Source organism: Callorhinus ursinus, unplaced genomic scaffold, assembly GCF_003265705.2.
Source record: "Callorhinus ursinus isolate GAN/ISIS: 27379988/994484 unplaced genomic scaffold, GSC_fseal_2.0 scaffold52, whole genome shotgun sequence".
Lineage (NCBI taxonomy): Eukaryota > Metazoa > Chordata > Mammalia > Carnivora > Otariidae > Callorhinus > Callorhinus ursinus.
The window spans coordinates 9,242,978-9,264,708 of record NW_027397114.1 but is presented as its reverse complement, the minus strand read 5'-3'; the positions used below and the strand labels follow the sequence as shown (position 1 = coordinate 9,264,708).

At 39.3% G+C, this 21,731-nt stretch overlaps 1 protein-coding gene and 1 long non-coding RNA gene across 4 annotated transcripts in view; both read left to right on the top strand.

Moving 5' to 3' along the window:
* The window catches only part of LOC141370996 (uncharacterized), a 21,778-nt gene extending 18,685 nt beyond the window's left edge, over window positions 1-3,093 (top strand). Inside the window, exon 3 of the long non-coding RNA XR_012375576.1 lies at window positions 3,007-3,093. This is a non-coding gene — a long non-coding RNA (uncharacterized lncRNA). The remainder of the gene's footprint in view (window positions 1-3,006) is intronic.
* A 197-nt stretch (window positions 3,094-3,290) lies between these two features.
* Window positions 3,291-17,038, top strand: KRT222 (keratin 222). Of its 3 annotated transcripts, none has more exons than XM_073883901.1 (7): window positions 3,291-3,402; window positions 9,479-9,797; window positions 12,908-13,036; window positions 13,770-13,990; window positions 15,781-15,857; window positions 16,024-16,159; window positions 16,587-17,038. In XM_073883901.1, exons 2-7 carry the CDS (start codon window positions 9,702-9,704, stop codon window positions 16,813-16,815), a joined length of 888 nt encoding a protein of 295 aa, XP_073740002.1. In that variant the 5' UTR covers window positions 3,291-3,402; window positions 9,479-9,701; the 3' UTR covers window positions 16,816-17,038. The 3 variants fall into 3 exon arrangements, with proteins under 3 accessions (XP_073740002.1, XP_073740003.1, XP_025715068.1); XM_073883902.1 differs by having other exon boundaries at window positions 9,479-9,879; XM_025859283.2 differs by lacking the exon at window positions 9,479-9,797.
* Window positions 17,039-21,731: the final 4,693 nt, after the last annotated feature.

The window sequence follows — 21,731 nt, the reverse complement described above, 5'->3', positions numbered from 1 at the left end:
GTTCCTAGCCTTCTAGAGAAACGGGGAGACAGGAATGCTATGTTCTTTGGATATGTACCATCCAAAGATTCGGTGCCCAAGTCCTTGAGAAAGACATTCCAGGGCCATGAAGCTGGCCAAAGGCTTATTTAGCTTTTAAAAAGATTTACTTATATTTCAAAGAGACAAAGAAAGAATGTACAATTAACAAGGTTTCTGAAGTAAATGCTCTAAGAAGAGAGAGTGGGAGTGTATGTGTCTTCCCTTATTTTCAACAGGGAGAATTAAGACTCTTGTTTTTAATTTGTATTTGCCCTTTCAAGCCTTCTCTGATCCCCTCAGCAAAAAGTAATTACTCTCTCCCCAGAGGTGCCTTTCTGTGGCGCCTCCCACTTTCCAACCTTGAATTGAAGTAATTTCGGCAGGATCCATATCTGGTTCCTTTCTTCATCCCTCACAATGCCCAGCACGTCACACAGAGCCACCATTCAGGAAAGGCCCCAGACAAGGAACTTTGTGCCAATGAAAATACTCTGATTCTTGAATGTATAATGTCCATATCCTGGTTGCAATAATGTCCTATAGTTTCCTAAGACGGTATCACTGGGGAAGCTACTCTTTCCAACTGAAACTACAATCACTTCAAAATAAAAAGTTCAATAAAAAAAATAAAAAGGCCCTTGAATAAATAATCACCTGTGCATTATCAACCATCAAACACTAGTCACAGAATACGATAAAAAGAAATACAGACCAAACTACAGAGAAGAAAATTCACAGCTGCATTCAGGGGAAGAGTTAAGCAGAATTAGGGGATGCCTTTAGGAAACTGTGGGGAATATCTGTCAGGATGCTAGAAACTGCTGGGTACAGTGGAAAAACTGTGAGACAAGCCTAAGTAAAAAACCTTTAAAATTAAAAAATTTTAAAGAGAGAGAAAAAGAAGACAACAGAGATAATATCCAAGAAAGGATGGATCCAGGGTCACCTGGGTGGCTCAGTCGTTAAGCGTCCGCCTTCGGCTCAGGTCATGATCCCAGGGTCCTGGGATCCAGCCCCACATTAGGCTCCCTGCTCAGCAGAGAGCCTGCTTCTCCCTCTCCCACTCCCCCTGCTTGTGTTCCCTCTCTCACTGTCTCTCTGTCAAATAAATAAATAAAATCTTAAAAAAAAAAAAAGGATGGATGGATGGATCCAAGTGCAAGGGATTCAGTTGTATAGAATAAACCAAGAAGAGGGGAAATTAACTAAAAGAATATCCAGGACACTAGAAGACAGCAGGACCAATGTCATGAGAGAAAGGGAGTTTAGAAAAATCAGTATTTCAAAGACAGAAAGGGAAGCTAAGGGAACACCTGTCCAACTGGTGAGAAAGTTGTACTCGGGGCCCAGCAAAGATCTGTGTCCCAGGAATCAGAAAAGAAAGGCAAATATTGTAGCTCAGGTGGGACCAGCACACAGGTGCACATTTCAGCCTAAGAACTATACCTTCAGGGTGCCTGGGTGGTACAGTCGGTTGAGCGTCTGACTCTTGGTTTCAGCTGAGGTCATGATCTCAGTGTCATGAGAGAGGGCCCCACATTGGGCTCCATGCTCAGCACGGAGTCTGCTTGAGATTCTCTTTCCCTCTGCCCCTCCTGCTCATGTTCTCTCTCTCTCCCTAAACTAAAAATAAATAAATCTTAAAAAACAAAACAAAACTATACCTTCAAAGGTTGGGATTTAATGAAGGCACCTCCAGAGGAAAAGGGAATGGGGAAAAGGAAATTGAATTTCCTGAAGAGTTTTGCTTAGTGTTTATACTCCATAAAGCTAACAGTATAACATGAGTTGTATGTAATTGGGATCCTAAATTGCCCTCACCCCTTGGTGGCATTCGTGTTGAGCACAAAACGTCTGTGTGTCAGGCTGCAATGAACAAAGTAGGAAAGGAAGCACTGTAGGAAAATATGAGAGGGAACGGGAACCAAAGGCAGAGTACTCGATTGGAGAAATGGCCCTGCTTTTCACGCATGGGTTCCAGCAGCAAACAATGAATTCAGTAGCTGCCGAGAGCAGGCCTGCGCATACTATATAGCCTGTTAACTCACTCCATATGAAATGTATGCGCAAGACATGTTGTATGTACATACGCATTTCACATGCACCTTGAAGCATGCTGAAAAAATGCTGACCGATATATTCCAACACTAGTCTTGGTCTAATTATATTCTTAACGGACACATGAAACAAGATTAAGCCATATCATATGGCGGCATATTCCTATGAGTAAAAAAACAACAATATAACAAAAAGGTGACAAACCAGGAAAGTAAAGGCCTGTCACATAACATGGTTTTTCACAAGCACAAAAATAAAAAAAAATAAAAATCTTTATTTGCTGACTAATGATGCATCTATGATCTTATTAAAATGCATGATTGATTAAAAAAGAAACACAGAATCTTCAGCTGCTGAAGAAATTACACTTAATAAATAAAATAATACCCCCAGCTCTTTGGGATTATTCCCCCAAATTAAAAGATCAGTTGGACTGATATGCCTGTCTAAAGAAAAGAGATTCTTATTTACAACTGCTTGGAGAAGAAATCCATTTAATATAAACTCGTGTTGCTGTCAGTTCTATCTGGCATGCTTGCTAGAATAAAACCTGATCACATTGATGCGTAGGACAAAACATTAAATGGACTAAGATTTGTGACTCTTGTATACAACAAAATTAGGTACTTTAAAGGAGGCCCAAGTGCATTACATAAAAAGGTGCATACCTATGTGACCAAGTGCAATGCATAAAAATAAATTTGCCCATTATTTTCTTTTCCAAATTTTTTTTCCTCCTTAAAGCAAAACTCCAATCTTAAGTAGAAACGGGTCAGAAGAGATGTTATTTCCCACAAAGATTAATGCAGCTCTCATCATATCACCCAGTGAAAAGCCACCAAAAAGGTAGGTGGGTGTGTGCCTGACTCGTTTGCATTTACAAAGACGAAAAACGTGAGGAGTGTAACATTCTTGAACTACTTACAGGTCTCCTGCTTGTTGATCACCAGCCCAGCTCCCACCTCCTTGGAGCAGCAGGTAAGTGACTCTGTTCATTGCCTCTGGGGAGAGTGAACAAAAGCCCTTTAGACTTAGATTGAAGAGGACTCAGGACCGAGACGAAAGGTACAGAAGAAACATCATTCATTCTACACATATTTTCTGTCTGCTGTCTCAGTGCCGGGCACAGAGCTAGATCCATTCATGACCAGACAGACAGGTCTTGGAACTTACATTCCAGACTAGAACCCTCAAGAAGAGAAGAGCTTCTCTGGACCAAAGGGAGAGGGGAGAAAGGAGAAGGGCAGCCGTGTGGGTCCCTGAGAGAGGAGCCCCAGGCCCTGCTTCTGAGGTCAGAGCCACTGCAAAGCAGCAAAACGGGAAGTAAGTTGGGGACCTGACTGCTTAGGAGCATTGCACCCTGCTTCTTGGATTGTGGTCCCAGGAAAGGGACGAGGGCCAAATAGGTCTGGTTTTAGCAGTACGTCCGGGCCGATTGGAGCTGCAGCCTACCTGCCACTTCATTGCCAGGCCCCGCCCCCCACCCCGGGCACATTGAAGCCCAGAATGGTTCCCAGGCCCTCGGGCACGGAGGGAAGTCTGCAAGGGAGCCGTTGGATGCAGGGAGGGCAAATACAAACTAGAAAGGAGAGGCTTTAAAAAGAGAAGAAGAAGAAAGGAGAAGCTTAATTCTCCCTGTTGAAAATAAGGCAAGACACACACTCCCACTCTCTTAAGAGCATTTACTTCAGAAACTTTGGAATTGTAAATACTTTGTCTGTCTCTTTGAAATGTAAGTAAATCTTTTTAAAAGCAAAATAAGCTCTTGACCGGCTTTACGGCCTGGAATGTCTTTCTCAAGGACCTGGGAACTGTTACCTGTGGAGGTAAACATCCAAGGAACAGAGCAGCCCTCTGTTTCTGTAGGGAGGTAGGAGCCTCTCTCCAAACTACACCCTGTTATAAAGAAGTGTATTTTTCCTTTAGATGAAGCCTCTTTAGTGAATACAGATGGTCACCCCATAACCAGGTAAAGTCACCAAATTACCAGATGAACTATGTGTGACAAATGGTGCTGTCAAGTGTGGTGTCTCTCCTTATCGGATGGGGGCCCCCAGATGTGAGGTGATGATCGGTAGCATGAGGCTAGTGGTGCGGAACAAAGGAGGTAGAAGTTTGGGGACTATGGAATTTTCCCTTTTATGGTAACTGTACCTGGTTGTAAGTAGCCCATTGGTAAATTAAGGCCCATGCATAGTTTGAGGTGGGTCACCTGATGAGCCTGTCTGTATTCAGCTCAGTGGTCCGTGGTTGCTGTAGGCCCTTTCTAATTTCCATTGCTCAAGCCTGTTGCCTAAAAGCAGCCTCTACATCAACTCCTCCTACTTGAGGGCTAGTTGTTTATCTTGAGAACAGGGATGCATGGGTTGTTTCTGGTTGGCTACATAAAAGGGTGAGATTTCTTTCTGTTTTTGCAATCTCTTAGTGGATTGCCTGTGCTGTGCATCACATTCTGGTTTAATGTTTATTCAATAATAAAAGTGTTTTCATTCTCTACTACCTTTGCAGAGAGGATTTCTAGTTGGGAGATTTTGTTTTAATTTTTTTTTTAAGATTTTATTATTTATTTGAGAGAGAGCACACAAGTGGGAGGGGCAGAGGGAGAGGGAGAAGCAGACTCCCCACTGAGCAGGGAGCCCGATGTGGGGCTCTATCCCAGGACCCTGGGATTATGACCTGAGCCGAAGGCAGTCCCTCAACTGACTGAGCCACCTAGGTGCCTCTGGGAGATTTTGTTTATAATTGTTTCCCCCAACAACTTGAATGGGACAAATGGAAAGAACAAGGGTTGACTTAGTGAACACAGACTTGGACAGACAACATCGAGGACCATCCTGAACCCCTAATCCCAGCTACCAAAGTTCCCAGAAACTTAGATGCAACATTTTGGAGAAAAGGCAGGAAACCCAATTGAGGAGATTTAATTACTCATCCTCTACAGAATGGGAGCTCAAAGTAAAGATTAATTTGTTATAGAAAAATAAACAATGCATATGTCTTATCTACCTGACTCAGATTTGCACCAACCAAAGCATGAACAGTGGGACTTGCCATTGTTTGACTTCTGGAGTCTTACTTCAGACACCTGTACTAACAACCCATTTCCTTCGGGTGAAGCAGGATGGGGCAATGAGTGCCGGAAACATTGGTAACCTGTATAGCTATAATTGTCAAACTTTGGCACATACTAGATTCACCTGGGGGGTTTTAAAAATGCTGACGCCCAGGCAAAACATCCTGAGCTAATAACTCAGAATCTCTGGCAGGGGGATGCAGCATCACTATTTCTTAAAGTTCCCCAAATGAGTTCACTGTGCAGCAAGTTTGAAAGATTTTAAAGCAGCACTCCTCAAACTTCAGTGTGCACACAAATCAGCTAGAGATCTTGATAAAAAACAGATTCTGATCTAGGAGGTTGGGGCGTGGCCTGAGAGCCTACATTGCCAATCAGCTCCCACTCTAAGTAGCAAGGATTTAAAGACCTCTATTATGTGCCAGGGTTTTACTTCTGATTCTTAAGAAATTAGCTCTTGTGCCGTAAAGGGTAGGCTCTGGAGTCAGACTGCCTGGCTTTGACTCTTGCCTCTGCACTTGATTGGACTTCAGTGTCTTTATCTGTAAACTGAGGATGATGATAACAGTATCTACCATTCTTAGTAGCCGTATAGTAGCATGAGAAAGTGTATCATTAATCTCAATTCACAGAGGAGGACCTTGAAGTTCAAAGAGCATCAGTACTTTACCCAAGTTCACCTTGCTGGTAATTGGCAGGCAGGGGCTTGAGCCCTGGTCTTTTCCCACTTTATCCTATTGCTTTAAGGGTCTGGATTGAATTCAGTCTCATTATCATCCTGTCTTCCCTGTTTCTGATCACAGGATCACTGATGTTCTAGGTGCAGAGACTACAAACCTGAGTCACCTCTGTCCCTGCCTCCCCTTCCCTTTGTAAACGGCTTCCCCTTGCTAAAGCTCTAGAAGTCATGCCTGCTCCCCTGCTCTATTCCCACAGCGTTATTCAAATTCAGTTTCCTAGGGTCTCTCACCCTGAACTTCTGAAATAGCTTTATGTTCTTTTTCATTAGTACTGCATCTCTCATTGGTGTCCCTACTCTGAAATCTTTGGCACTATTTCCAAATTAATCTGACCATGTGACTTCCCCTTTCATAAACCAGCAGTGACTCTCCATTACTTGCCAAATAAAACCCAGTCTTCATCAACTGCTTTTCCACGATCTGACCCTGACCACTTTTTTTTTTAACTATTTCCTCTGTAAAGCCTTCTCCATCTTTCCTCCCCACCATGTGCCCCAAGAGGTCATCTCTTCTCTTCAGAACTCCTCTGCACCTAGCACACTTCTTGCAAACAGTAGGCATCCAATAATCAAATGACTGAATGAATGGCCTTCAGTCCTGAATTCTAATTCCCAAGGGGCGGGGGGCTTAACTCTCATGAATGTCCTTAGAGCCAGTGTCCTCAACCACAGCATTTTGGCAGTTGTGAAATGTGTTGTAACTAATGAGTTTCTATTAATAAAGTATAACGGGGCGCCTGGGTGGCTCAGCTGGTTAAGCAACTGCCTTCAGCTCAGGTCATGATCCCAGGGTCCTGGGATGGAGCCCCGCATCGGGCTCCCTGCTCCGCGGGAAGCCTGCTTCTCCCTCTCCCACTCCCCCTGCTTGTGTTCCCTCTCTCGCTGTCTCTCTCTCTCTCTCTCTCTCTCTCTCTGTCAATTAAATAAATAAATAAAATCTTTAAAAAAATAAAGTATAACATTGTCAAATGATTTACTTCTGATAACTAGAGTGGACTCAAGATGGTCTCTGTGACACCCTTGCTTATTTGCATTCTGTTATGTTTTTTGTGGTTTTGGGTTTTTTTAAGATTTTATTCATTTATTTGACAGAGAGAGACACCCAGGCTCTGTTATGATTTTTGAAGCATAAGAGAACAGGGCGTGACTATAGTTAAGATACTGAAAATGACATGAAACCTGCAATTTTATATTTGCCACAGTGTTTAATGAGCTATCATTACTGATTTTTTTAAATAAAGGGCAGTGTTTTTGGAAAGTAAATTAGCAACATTTCTTTCCTTGAAAAATAACAATTGAGATTTTTGAAATAGTTAACTTCATTACTCAGATGCTTGTCGGATACCTTTCTAAATACTACTCCCATCCCATCCCCTCCCCACCGCCGCCCTGCCCCAATCTAGCACTATTTCCTTTAAGATTCCTGTGGAGCGTTGCAGGCATGGAACTGTCATTTATGTGAGGCAGTAGCGGCCAACTGGTGCTGTTCAACATGGTAGCCGTGTGACTATCGAGCACCTTAAATGTGGCTTGTCCAAATTGAGATGGGCTATTAAAATATACAGTGGCTTTCAAAGAGAGTATCAAAAATAAAGAGTGTAAAATATCTCATTAATATTTTAGATTGATTCCAAGTTGAAATAATTATATCTTGGCTATATCAGGTTAAAGAAAATATAATATTAAAATTCATTACACTTGTTTCTGTTTATCTCTCTTGATTTGGCTACTAGAAAGTTTAAAATTCTAGTATGCGGTTTGCATTTGTGGCTTGCCTTATATTTCTATTGGAAAGTACTGCTCTAGGGCGCCTGGGTGGCTCAGTCGGTGAAGTGTCTACCTTCGGCTCAGGTCATGATCCCAGAGTCCTGGGATCAAGTCCCACATCGGGCTCCCTGCTCATTGGGGAGCCTGTTTCTCCCTCTCCTGCTCTCCCTGCTTGTGCTCTCTCTCTGTCAAATAAATAAATAAAATCTTAAAAAGGAAAGAAAGTACTGCTTTAGGGTACATAAGAAGTATCTGGGAGTCCTGTTTAAAATGCAGAGTGCCAGGACCAGCCCTCTGGGGAATCTAGTTCAGCTTTCTGTATTTTCTGCAGAGATGAGCAGGAGCTACATGAAGTAATGACTGTAATTATTTACTTTCTTGCTTCTCTTCCCACTACTAAGTGCCTGATTTTCTTCGTATTTCTCAGTTGCAATTACCAAGAAAGAGGATCAGTTTGCTCTAGATAATCATAAGTGACCCTCTTTAGTGAGAGCTTTTGTATCAGGCTACCTCACAGGTCTCTGCCCCATGGATTGGCTGTCCTTTGGTCAAGTGTCCATCTCTAGACCAATCATTTGTGGCTGATGGGGAGGGTGGAGGAGGCATGGGTCAGGTTAAACAGAGGACAGGAATGATCAGAACCTCTCCTCTCAGCAGGGCCAATGGATGGCCAGCTTTGTTTACAGGGGACTGTAGGAATGCCCAGCACAGATCGGCCTGGCCAGCAGTGAATTAATTCAGAAAGTAAAAGAACCCAATGCACGTTCAAAGGCCCTGTGAGCACTAGAGCCAAGGATTGATTATTTCCTGAACGACTCTTTGGATACAATTCCAGCCAAGCCACTCTACAAATAATGATGACAATAGATCTATTCCCGAAAATATTTCAGTCACTTCTAACAGCCAGCTGGCCAGAGTAAACAAGGAATTTAGGTGGAGGGAGAGAGCATGCAGAGGCCAATGGGGCAATATATGGAATACAGCGAGGCAGTCATAGTTCCAGTCCCGAAGATGCCGTGACATTGCCCCATGACCTTGGGCAAGACACCCCCAACCCCTCCTGCCTCAGGCTTGTCACCTTTTCAGATTACAAAGTGACAGGGATCATGAAGGTTAGATGGAATGATAGATGTAAAGGTGCTTTTTAAAGTTAGAAGGGCTGCGCAAATGTTGTATTTACAGGTATGAGTTGTCATCAACTATATGTTTACTAACAAAGGAGTAACCCCTACAATAAATCTTACCCAGTGGATAACCCCTGTGCACAGACCATCTGGTTGTATTCAACTTTGTTAAAATATTGGAAATGTTAACTCTCAGCTTTCACAGTTTATTAGCACTCACCTCCAGCTATAGCTTCATCTGGATATGCCTTCAGGAATCCACCTCAAGACATCAAACTCTGCCGGGGGCCCAGCAGCCTGCCATGAACCACACAGTATGCATCAGAGGGAAATACAGTCAGTCCCATGGCTAATGACAACTGTCAGCTTCATCTGATGGTAGCTTTTCCCAATACCTGTCAGAATATTCAAGATTTACGACATCTTCTAATGCCCTACCACAGCATTTCTGTTTCAAATGGCAAGAAAAACTATGAAAGAAAATTTTAGCTATCATGTTTTCAGCCCTGATTAATTGCCATGCAGTCTCTTGGGGGAGAAAACAAAATACAATTTTCTTCATCTTATTCCCCATTTCTTTTACACACAAGATAAGTTGACACGCCTACCCCTACCCCCACCCCCAAGTGCTCAATTTTACAGAGAACCAATTTAGGAATGCTGAGGATGTTTTCCTTTTCTTGTTCCTTTATGGAGAGTCTGACGCGTCTACTATACCAACAACAGGAGGAGAAAAGGGTTTGCGTATTTGCATAATTGATTGGAAGCACGGGAGTTTCGGTGGTTCTGAAAAAGGGAGCTCTGCGTCTTTAAGGCTCCACGGAGCTCCGTCTCTGCTCGACGCAGACAGACCAGCTCTGCCGCAGCGACTCATCCTATCGATAAGGTTCACTTAGCCAAGGTGGAGGATGGGAAAAGAATGGAGCTGTCCCAGCTACTCAATGAGATCAGGGCAAACTATGAAAAGCTCCTCACGAGAAATCAGATAGAGACCGTGCTCTCAACAAGGATCCAGGTAATGATTTCATACAGACAGGCACCTTCCAGGATAAGGAGACAATCCCTGTCTATCCAATTCCTGTCCCGGCCTCTCTGAGGTACAGTATTTCCTTTTCAATGCAGCGTCTACCGGGGAAGGAATTTAGGTTTTACTGCGATGTACTGGGACCACAGGGGGAAATGCTCTGATTATACTGTTACGTCGCCATTCGATTAATGTCAATTGATGATTTTTACATCAGCGGTGAGGTTCCTATCAATAACAAAACATGGGGCCAACATGCAATAAAATGGGGCACTCTAACCTCTTTTAGACATCCTTCAGGAAGGAAGCATTTCAAATACCCTTTGAAAATATTACAGAGTTATTTATAGAGAATGTTTCAATTACGTCTTTAAAATGGCAAGCTTTACGGTAAGATTTATTAGCTTGCACATTTTGTAGAGATAAAACGAAGTAAAATATTTCCGAAAGGTTTCTGTCATCAGTTTTATACCAGATTGTTATAAATGGAAATAATCTAAGTATGTGAAGGTGGCATTCAGAAACAGTGATATAAATTGGGACAATCAAAATTCCCCAAATTGATACTGACTCTCCACTTACAGATTTTTGCTTTTGTACTACAAGATGAGAAAGGTTTTATTTCCAATACAAGTCATGAAATATTTAAGTATTAAAAAGAGGGGGAGCCAAGTTGAATAAAGGCTAAATCCTAATTTCGTAGACTTACTTTGTTTTAAAGTGACATTCACATTTAGCAATTAATTAAGATCTCAAACATTCAAATAAATGTTCAAACAAATATTTTAGAAAGATTTAAAAATTCAGGGTTGTTTTTTGTGTTTTGGGTTTTTGTTTTTTTTTTTTTACGTATCATATCTGAGTTCAGATTCTATTCCAGGTACCCAAATATAGCAAAGAGTGAACTTAAGAACAATCACCAATAGGGAAAAAATATTTCTAGGAAATCATAGGACTTTATATCATTAGCAGTTCATTTTTGGTAATGAATTTTGGTAAGTAAATTTCACCTCTAGGTAATATTTTCAGTCTTCACAAAGAATGATCAGTACCCTAGATCATGCAAAGTCACTGGGATATTTAAGTGTTGGAATAGTTCACTCACCTTTTGCAAAGAGAAGGGAAAAAATTACTAGATGACAATTTCTGAAAATTATAAACCAAATAAACATTTTATTTTGCGATGGTACCAATACAAGTTATTTAGTTTGTAAGTCATAATGCCAAAATTAGTAAATTAAAGGGAAAAGGCAAGGCTACTATAAGTTTTGTTTAGGGTCTTTTTAACATACATCTACTTTAGAGGATTTTTTTTTTCAAAGAATTCAGAAAGTCAGTTGGAATAAATTCAGGGAAGTCTGTTCATTATTACAAAATAAAGAAACATAAGCTTTTTGTGATTTATTGCTGTAGAACAAACTACCCCCAAATTTAGTAGATTAAAACAACCATGGCATTCTCTCTCATGATTCTATGTGTTGAGTGGGTTCAGGTGGGGGTGATTCTTCCACTGTGACATTGGCTAAGACTATAATCATCTTGGGGCATAACTGGGCTGGGACATCCAAGGTGGCTCACTTCTGTGTCTAGAGCCTTGGCAGGGGATTTTTGGAAGGCCGGCTCAGCTGAGACAATTGGGTCTGTTCCTCTCTCTCCAGGTTGCCTCAGGGTCTTTCACCATCTGGCCTCTATGCGACCTCTCCAGCAGGGTATCCAGACTTCTTAACATGTTGGCCCAAGTCTCCCAAAAGCACAGGAGTACAAGTTGTCAGGGCTTCCTGAGGTTTAGGACTAAACCTGGCACTTCCGCCACATTCTGCTGGCTAAAGCAAGACACAAGCTCTGCCCAGATTCAGTACAGAAGGGGACCACACAGGGACATGAATTTGGGGAGGTCTGGGTCATTGGGGGCTGTCTTCGGCATCTAGCTACCACACAAAAATAGCTGCCAGTTCCATATACAAAATCCAAAAGACCAGCAGATACAAGCATTTTTATGCCCTCCTGTTTCCTAAATTCTTGACATTCTCTTTTGTAGTTGCTCTGCTAAGTGTTGCTGCTTAACTTTGCCAACCTAACACTAAGAACAAGTGATACAGCAAACCAAAAGAGATGTATGAATTTTGTTCTTTAATGCCTTGCCCTCAACTTTGTGAACTTTCATTTACTGCAATGCTTTCTTTAAAAAAAAAAACAAACTCTCGTACCATCTAATTAAAATGTGTTATTTCAAAATGCATTTTTATAAAAGCATTAATAAGTTGTAATTTTTGCTACAAAAGACTACAATCAATTCCATACATTGCCCCTGCTGCTCTTGGGGCCAAATGTTGAGAATTCTGTCAAAAGATAATTTCATTTGATTTAAACATCAGCATGAGAAATATAGTCCACTTGCTATTTAATATGATGACATTTAGAAAACAATCTTTATAAAGATGTAATTTTGGCCACTTCCCTAGATACCAAGATTAACATGCTTTCCAAAAAGATCATTTGCAAAAGGTAAATCAACAGTGGGTTCTCTTTCTACGGAAGTCTATTTTAGAGCCTCTAATGCCTATGATAACCTAATTCTCTAAATTATTCATAATATACTTTCCAGCAGTATTTAATCTCTGTCCATATGCCCAGTCCCAGAATTGATCAGTTTAAGACATATAACTGTTTATCTGCTTTTACAAAGCAGCCTACAAGAAAATATAGGGGGAAATAACAGCTGAGTTTCAATCCATCTTCCTCATAATGCCATAAATAATAGAAAGTTAAGAATCAGAGGTCTCAAACTTAGATCCTGCAAACTGTGACTTTTCATTAAAACAGATATATTTTTCTCTGCATTTCATAGACTGTCATAGTAGGAAGAGACGCCTGAGGTTCATTGTATTATCTGAGAACACTGAAGCTGAACATGCAATTCACTTACTCCCACACCTGACTAATGAGTAACTAAGCACTGGAACACACTTTTGAAATTTAGCAGTTTAAAGAAAAAAATGATGAGGCACCTGTGCTGTGTTCCTAGGATGACTTTTAAAAGTTCTCATTTTCAAGAGTGCTCTTTGTTTCTGTTGTTCTTGTTGCTGGTGGCTTTCTTAAAGCTAGAAGAAGATATGAGCAAAAAAATGGACAAAGATGAAGAGGCTTTAAAGGCAGCTCAAGCAGAACTCAAGGAAGCTCGACGCCAGTGGCACCACCTGCAAGTGGAAATTGAGTCTCTCCAGGCGGTGGTGAGAATGAGCTCAAAAGCAACTGGCCCACTGAGTCCCCAGACGTTTGTTGACTAAGAGAGAAAGGAATAATGCCCATTACCTTACAGTGAGAAACTTAAAAAGCAAGGCCACTGAATTCTATCCTTGGTCCTGGTTCAACTACCCCCCTCCCTCCATCATGGCCATGGCTATTATCAATTCATTCAAGGTCTAGTTCACGCCTATAAAAAGGAAGTCATCCTTGCTTATCAACCTGGGGTTCTCTAATAGCTGTAGTGGGAGAATATAGCCTTTGCCATTACCCAAAGTTATCACGGGGTGGGGGGGAGGGGTGGGGGGAGGGAGTCTTCTATCCCCATGCCTGAGATTTCTAATAGTAAAAAATATTTAAACACCTTCCTAAAATGCCTTTTCTAAGCAGCCCACTCTGCTTTAACATTCAATATTCTACATTTCCAATTTTAAAAAAACCAAATAAATCAGTGGTAATAAGTCAGTCATACTGCAGATTTTTTTTTTTTGGCCAAAAGAATTATCACAGGATTCCTTTGAAATAGTAAGCTCTCTAGCTATCTAGATATATTTTTTTTCATTTGAGTCACACAAATTTGTAAGGAAATATCTTTTGCATAAGTGAAGTACCATTATTGCAGACTTTTAAAGAACGCAATAGAACGGAGACATTGCAAATCAGATTTCAGCAGCACATTTTGTTTCACTGATTTCACTGATGAAGATCTATATGAAACAGGAAAGGGGCCTGGAAAACTCCCTACATGCCAGTGAGCAACATTACCAGATGCAGTTGCAAGATCTAGAGACGGTGATTGAAGGACTAGAAAAAGAGCTACAGGAAGTAAGGCGCGGCATCGAAAAGCAGCTTCAAGAGCATGAGATGCTTCTCAACACGAAGATGAGGCTAGAACAAGAAATTGCCACTTATCGCCGCCTCCTAGAAAAGGAAGAAATCAGGTACCTAACTCCATATACAGTAGTTAATGGCAAGTGACCAGAGCTTCTGTCTTTGTTGAGGTAGTCCGAGAAATTACATCTAAAAACCCATCATCACCATGGCGTGCTCACTGGGTTCCTATAGCAAAGTAGGATTAGTACGCATTGCAAAGAATATGTGGAAGAACTATTTCCAGCCTCCCAAAATTATGAACAGAATGGCCAAAGTCAGGGACAGTAGCTACAACAAAGAGTGCTTCAAGCCTAGAGCGAAATGTAACTAATTCTCAATCGCTACAAAAATGACCTTTCTTAACTTACTCACTTTCCTTGTCCTTCATCTCTTAGAATTAGTCAGTGCCTTCTATGGACCACCCACAAAGAAAGCTTGGAAAATGCACATATTACCACATCCCCCCACCCAGGGCCCACTCCCACCACAGATCAAAAGTCAAAATTAATAATAATAATAATAATGTAATTATATTACCACCACAAAAAACAATTTAGTTCTGAATATATGATTTAAAAGACTTCCAAATGTCCTGAAACAAAAGGTATCAAAATATCAAAAGAGGAATTCTTACTAATTCACAGTTACATAATCTACAATCACTTAAAAGGTCACATGGCTTTGAGTGCAGGACAACCTCCAGTTTTCCATGTTCCCATAGAAAGAAACCTTTATTCTTGCTTGCTTCAGAATTCTGAGTCCTCTACAAAATTAGATGAAACTACTTTAACCTATAATAAGTTTTGACATTTACTAAAGCTTTGAAAAACATAAATTGAATTCAAAATCTACCACTTACTAGCTGAGTGACACCAAGCAAGTTACCAAACCTCTCTGTGTCTGTTTTTTCATCCATAAAATGGGAATTATATTACCTACCTCATAGGATTGCTGTGAGGATTAAATAAATTGTTTGTAAAGTGATTAAAACAGTGCTCTGTGAGTATACACACACACATACAATTTGTTGTTGAATAAAATAAGTGGTTGCGGATTTTATTTAATGCCTAATCATTCAAGATGTTGATAAAGTGGTCTTTAATATTCCTTTAATACAATTTTTAAAATTTTTATTATGCTATGTTTAAGATATACAAGAAAGTATCAAGAAAAATATCATGGGGGCGCCTGGGTGGCTCAGTTGTTAAGCGTCTGCCTTCAGCTCAGGTCATGGTCCCAGGGTCCTGGGATCGAGCCCCGCATCGGGCTCCCTGCTCCGCGGGAAGCCTGCTTCTCCCTCTCCCACTCCCCCTGCTTGTGTTCCCTCTCTCGCTGTGCCTCTGTCAAATAAATAAATAAAATCTTTAAAAAAAAAAAAAAAGAAAGAAAAATATCATGAACTTCATGTACACACTTCCCCCAGCTTGAGAAGTAAAATATTTACAGTGTTGTTGAAGTCTTCCTACCCCCACCCCAGGCACCTAAACCATATCCCAACCCCCCATCCTCCTCCCTTAGTCTAACCTGGCTCCTGAATTTGACGCTTATTAGCCTTAAACATTCCTTTATACTAATAGGTAAATATGGATCCCTAAACAAAATATGAAAGTTTTTTGAATATTATTTAACCTTTGTAAAGTTAGCTACAAATCACCTTTCTTTTCCCACTCAGTGTTATATTTAGGAGGTTCATCCATAAAGATATAGTGTAGCCTTAGTTCATTTATTTTCATTGCTTAATAGTATTTCCATTGTATGAATATACTACATTTTATTCATTCTCTTACTGGTGAGCATTTGTTTCAATTATTAGGCTAATACAGTGTTGCTTCTATAATATAATTCTTTCCAATTTCAGATATTATGGTTGTATCCAAGGTGAGAAAAAAGAACAGAAACCTACGACAAGTAGAGTTGGTTTTGTTTTACCTTCAGGTGAGTTTCTGATATAGGTAAACGAACTTGAAAAATAAAGTGCCATTTAACTAAATACTATAAAATAGCAAAAACAAGCAATATTTGAATAAAGTTTGACATATAAATCAACTGTGACTAGTACTACAACATTGTATTTTAATGTTTCACGATAACATTTTCACAGCCATTATAAATGAAATATCTTTTTCAACGAAACTCCCACAAAAGTATGAGAACGAAAAAGTGGAAACAGTGACCAAACAGGCAGTACTAAATGGAAATCTCGTGAAGGAAAGCACTGAGGCTCGTGGCACTATTCAGTAAGTAAAATAACTTTGACTAATAATAATAAACACATGCAAAGAAATTAACTTCAGTTGAGTAATCAGTAATCTTTGCGTGTTTCCAAACATAATTTTAACATGCTATGATTTTTTTTAATCTGACATGAGTAAATATATATAAACAAAAACTCAGATACAGGAGTAATCAATCCTTAATTTGCCATTTTTCCAAAAATATAATCAAAACATGAGAATTCCATAGAATTCCTTGGAAATTATACCTGTGTAATTTTTAAAGTATGTAAATTATAAATTCCACAATGTAAATTGTGAGTTATAATTCAAAATGTGTCAATTATGAATTATACAAATTTCTTGATTTCTTTTTCATATGGAATCCATATTACATATTTTTAGTAGACCCATACTTCTTCATATGGAAAGATTTATTGTATCATTTCAGGACAGAAAAAGTGGATGAAGTTATTAAAGAATGGGAAGGCTCCTTCTTTAAAGATAACCCTCGATTAAGGAAAAAATCGGTTTCTCTTCGATTTGATCTTCATTTAGCAGCCACTGATGAAGGGTGTTTACAGACTAAGCAGGATAATCTACCAGATATAGAAGTCAGGCTTATCATGAGAAGATCATGCAGTATCCCCTCTATCAAACCTCCATCAGGAGCTAATTAATCCAAAGACAGTATTTGACTTGATTTGAAAATGACATTAGGGTGGACCAAGGTGGGCCATGCTGACTGCCTTCTGTCCCAAAATGTAAGTTATTAAGTTTGTATGTTATGATCAATGTGTGATTCTCTTCAGAAAACAAACAGGAAGGGACAAAATTTCTCTGAATCTAATTACGGATGTATTCTTTGAAGAGAGGGAGTTTCAAAATAAAATCAGAAATTCAGTATGGTTTCTATTTTATTTACTCCAAATAGTCTTCTTTTCCTCTTGAAATTTTATCAGAGACTATAAGCGTTAAGGTGGCTTGGTTAAGTCTTTGAAATTTCACTCAGTGGCCGAATATTCTAAGGAAAGGGAACAATTTGTTTAAGTATGATTGTATTATCTTAAGAATCACACTGACTTATTCATCATTACTCCATGACTGGTTATTTCTAAAAAGATTTTTCTACTTAAAAAAAAAAACAATTGTAAACAAGCTTTTAAAGAGGACTCACTAGTCACAGAACCAAAAAAAAAATTTTTTTTTTTTTTGAGATAATCATTCGCATACTTAGAAAAATAACAGAACCACTTTCCATGAGCCATTCCAAGCAAACTATAGAACACACCGCTGGCTAATTTGATGATTAAATAAATTTAAATTCATCTTCATCCAAAAGCTTTTTGCATTCATGATCTGATTTCCAAAAGAGTTACTTTATTCAAGGAACTTTAAGGTTGTGTCCTCCCCCACAAAAAATCAGAAGGCCAGCAGCACAAAGAGAAGATGAAAATCTCATTCTCATTGCTACCATTACTAGAATAGAGTCCTCTAATGTCACCACCCCAGCTTTTCCATCTGTAAAGTTAAATGTGACCAATTTGAATATTCGATGTGAGCATTAGGTAAGATACTATGTAAAGTATTATAAATATTTCTTGCAATCATTTATGTGAATTAAGATAACAATATTGTTATCTAAGCGACGAGTATTTGCAGGATTTCTGTTTTTAAATTGTTCAGACTATAATAACTACGGACAGAAAATCTATTTGTGAATAAGTCAAGTATTGTAGCAAAGTTTTTTAAACAACTTAATTTGTTTAAACAGGCATATTTATTTATTTTAAGACCTTAAATAATAAATACCTGTCTTAAAACATTAGAAATTTATAGGCTATCACTTTTTTTCTAAGCAGAAAAAAATGTTGATTACAACTCACCATACTTTTTCCCAGCTGAAGTATCATCGAAGGGCTACAGCTCAGTTAGCATTTTTATTACCAATCTTTACAGTCTCTCTTTCTCTCCTTTATTTGACACAGAACAAAATGTATATTTTAACCAGGAGAAAATTGTATTAAATCATCTTTAACATAATACAGGGATATAAAATTTTAATTTTTTTTCAATTGCTTTAGATTCCTTTTAGCCTCTCTTATTCTGTTTAGCAAAAGGGATGATTTTGTTTTGTCAAGGATACGACAGCATGTTAAATGCTTATTCTTGTGTAAGCATCTGACCTAAAATACATCCTGTACATAGTGTTTTCATTCAATATTAGTTAAATGCTATGCTACTAACTTTATTAATGCTTTAAAAAATGCAATCCTGTAAACTATTATATTAAAGTCATTGTACTCAGCAACAGTAATCATAATAAAACAATATATCTAGTGTAATCTACATGCAGTGTTCAGAACAGTACTGGGTATCGTGAATGTAACTGCTTGTTATAGTAATTCCGCTATGCAGCTCTTGTGTGCATAACATGTACATTTTAAAATACAGTACTTGAATTTATAAAAAAAAAAACATTTTATTTGCTTTGGGGCATTTTAAATTGGGATATGAATTTACCAAAGTAAATGATACCACTACAATAAAAAAAACTGAAACATGAACTCCAAAGCTGCATTTTATTTGAGTTTGATACATTGTATTGAGTTCAATTGTTCCGATATTTTTAGCTTGCTTGGGGAATAAAGAAAAATGCAACCACAGAGAGATAACAGTTTTTACGCTTTTTTTGCAAAAGAAAAGTTAAGAATGGTACAGTCTAATAAATAGTATATTCTATTTAAGAGAATCAAAACAATCCCGTAACCCTGAGAAAAGGATAATAGTAGCCATAATTTGCAAAGCGTTTATTCTGCTCCTGGCACTGTCCTCAGCAAACTCATACATGATGTCTAATCCTGACAGCAGGGCTACAAGATTCTATCCTCATTTTATGGATGAGTATAAATTAATATTCTTCAGTCTCTCTGACTTTTGTGTATGTCAACATACAAATACGGAAGCAAAGAGTAATTTCAGTTACCAACAATAATAGGATCCCAGCCTGGGTGCTATCACTAATTCCCCATGTGAGCGGGAAGGAATCACTGAAGTCCTCTAGGCCTCAATTTCACACTCAAAAACAAAGGGAAAGTTGGTGCTTGGTAATATTCCTTCCCTGCCTGCATCACAGAGTTGTTTGAAATAAAATACATGTGAAAATATTTGACAAAGCACTACTCAAATATACAGTACCATTTAGATAAAAATTGTCATTGGGAATTTGTGAAAACAATCATGGCTGATGATGATTAAGTAATAATTCAAAACACAACAGGTAAAGAAAATTTTCAAATTCTTCAACTGCTGCCAGACAAATTATCCTTTCCCAGGGAGTTGCCTAATTTGAATTGTTCTACCACAGTAGTTTTGAAAGTACAAAAACGTTCTCTTAAAAAAAAAATGCTTAAATTAATTTGAAAGTTTCAAGTGGAAACATATTATGGGACATGGGCCAAAATTAAACTTTAGTTAAATAACATGTATACACACATTACTCAAAGGATCAACACATAAAATCAGAGTGTACACAGAGAATTTGCTTCTGTGTCTATAAATTATGGCCAGCATGGACCCACAGATTGCTAATACTGATGGACATACTACAGATACAGACTTTAGAAGTTTGTTTTTGTTTTTGTTTTTTTAAGATTTTATTTATTTATTTGACAGAGAGACAGCGGGAGAGGGAACACAAGCAGGGGGTAGTGGGAGAAGCAGGCTTCCTGCTGAGCAGGGAGCCCGATGCGGGGAGCCCGATCCCAGGACCCTAGGATCATGACCTGAGCCAAAGGCAGACGCCTAATGAATGAGCCACCCAGGTGCCCCTACAGATACAGACTTGAAAGTAAGGTATATGTGCGATCAGTACAAGACTTTTCCAGTTTCCCTCACCCACTTAGACCCTAGGCCAAGGTTGGTAAACTTGCTCTGTAAAAGCCCACATAGCAAATATTGTAGGCTTTTTAGGCCATAGGATCCCTGTAAGAACTATAGGACTCTGCCCTTGTAGCTGAAAGCAACTATAAATAATACGGAAACACATGGGCATGGTTGTGTCCTAACAAACTATAAAAACAGGAGGCAGCTTAGATTGGGCCTGTGGCGGTCATTCGCTCACACCTGCCCTGGACCCTCAAATGAGGTCTGTGGATGCTAAACCATACCCCCAGATTCTTCAGGACCATCGTGTTTTCATCCTTTCCCATACCATGTGTCAAAGCTCATGTCCCAAATCCTCAAGGTATTTTGCAGGCAACATGGAAGTTTGCAAAAGCAACCCATACTTTGTCAAATTCAACAAAACACTGTGAATTACTCTGTCCTGGAAATCTACCGGGCTCCAATATTTCACAACTATTTCTAGCAATAGAAACTGAATAACCATAACTTCTGCTTTCACAGAAACAGCTGAGAAAATTAACCTATTTTACCATTTGGCCTATAACCAGACTTTTATAAGCTATTCCGTCCAGGGAGAACTGTATCATCCCTTTCCCTATTTGAAGGGGCGGGAAAAAAATCCATTTAAGGGGCACCTGGGTTGTGTAGTCAGTTAAGCGTCCAGCTTTTGATTTTGGCTCAGGTCATGATCTCAGGGTCCTGGGATCAAGCCCAACCTCAGGCTCTGCACTTAGCACTGAGTCGGCTTGAGATTCCCTCTCCTTCTGCCCCTCCCGCTCATTCTCTCTCTTTCTAAAATAAATAAATAAATCTTTAGAAGAAAAAAAAATCCATTTAAAATAGCTTCATTAAAAATACTACAGACAGGGGCCCTGGGTGGCTCAGTCGTTAGGTGTCTGCCTTCGGCCCAGGTCATGATCCCAGGGTCCTGGAATCGAGCCCCGCATCGGGCTGCCTTCTCCGCAGGAAGCCTGCTTCTCCCTCTCCCATTCCCCCTGCTTGTGTTCCCTCTCTCGCTGACACAGCGAAAAATCAAAGAGACCTGGGCTTAAATCCAACTTAATCACTTACTAGTTTTGGCTTCCCTGTTTGTGGGGAAGAAGAACCTCAAAAAAGTATGGGTAAGTGTCAGAGAGGAAAACAGGCCAAGTTTCTGGGTCTCACTGCCAGAAAGAAAACTAAACTACTTGGGCCTAAGACTAGGCTTCTGTGAGGGCTCCTAACAACCTTTATAGTTACAATAATTTAGTCATAATTAATGATGCATCTCATATTTTCCAGGAATAATCACCATTCCAAAAGTCTGTTTTGTCATCCCCATAAATACCCCAGTACTTATAAGAACATACCTGAGTTTGCTTTGGGGGAAAAAAAACCACAACTCAGTGTAAGTACAGCCTATCTTGCTGAATCTTTTTCTCTTCAGTCTTAATTTCTTCAGGACTAGGGAACAGATTTTTTTTCTATTATATTTTGTCTGCATTCTTCCTTTCTTAATTTTACAAATCTCTGGGAGTGGAAAAAGAGCCAAGCAGAGAAAAATGAGATAACCATTAATTCATTCTGCAAATACTGAGCACCTGCATGTACCATATACTGTTCCAGAAGTGAAACGTCCCCACCCTCAAAGAGCCTTCATTCTGATGGGAAGAAAAAGATAACAAAATAAATCCATAACAAATATAGTATG

Excerpts from the sequence above, each read along its gene's own strand:
- KRT222 (XM_073883901.1), top strand. The coding sequence starts at position 9,702 with ATGGAGCTGTCCCAGCTACTCAATGAGATCAGGGCAAACTATGAAAAG. Across the intron at positions 13,037-13,769 it reads TTGAGTCTCTCCAGGCGGTG|GAAAGGGGCCTGGAAAACTC; the intron begins GTGAGAATGAGC and ends TATATGAAACAG. Across the intron at positions 16,160-16,586 it reads GAGGCTCGTGGCACTATTCA|GACAGAAAAAGTGGATGAAG; the intron begins GTAAGTAAAATA and ends GTATCATTTCAG.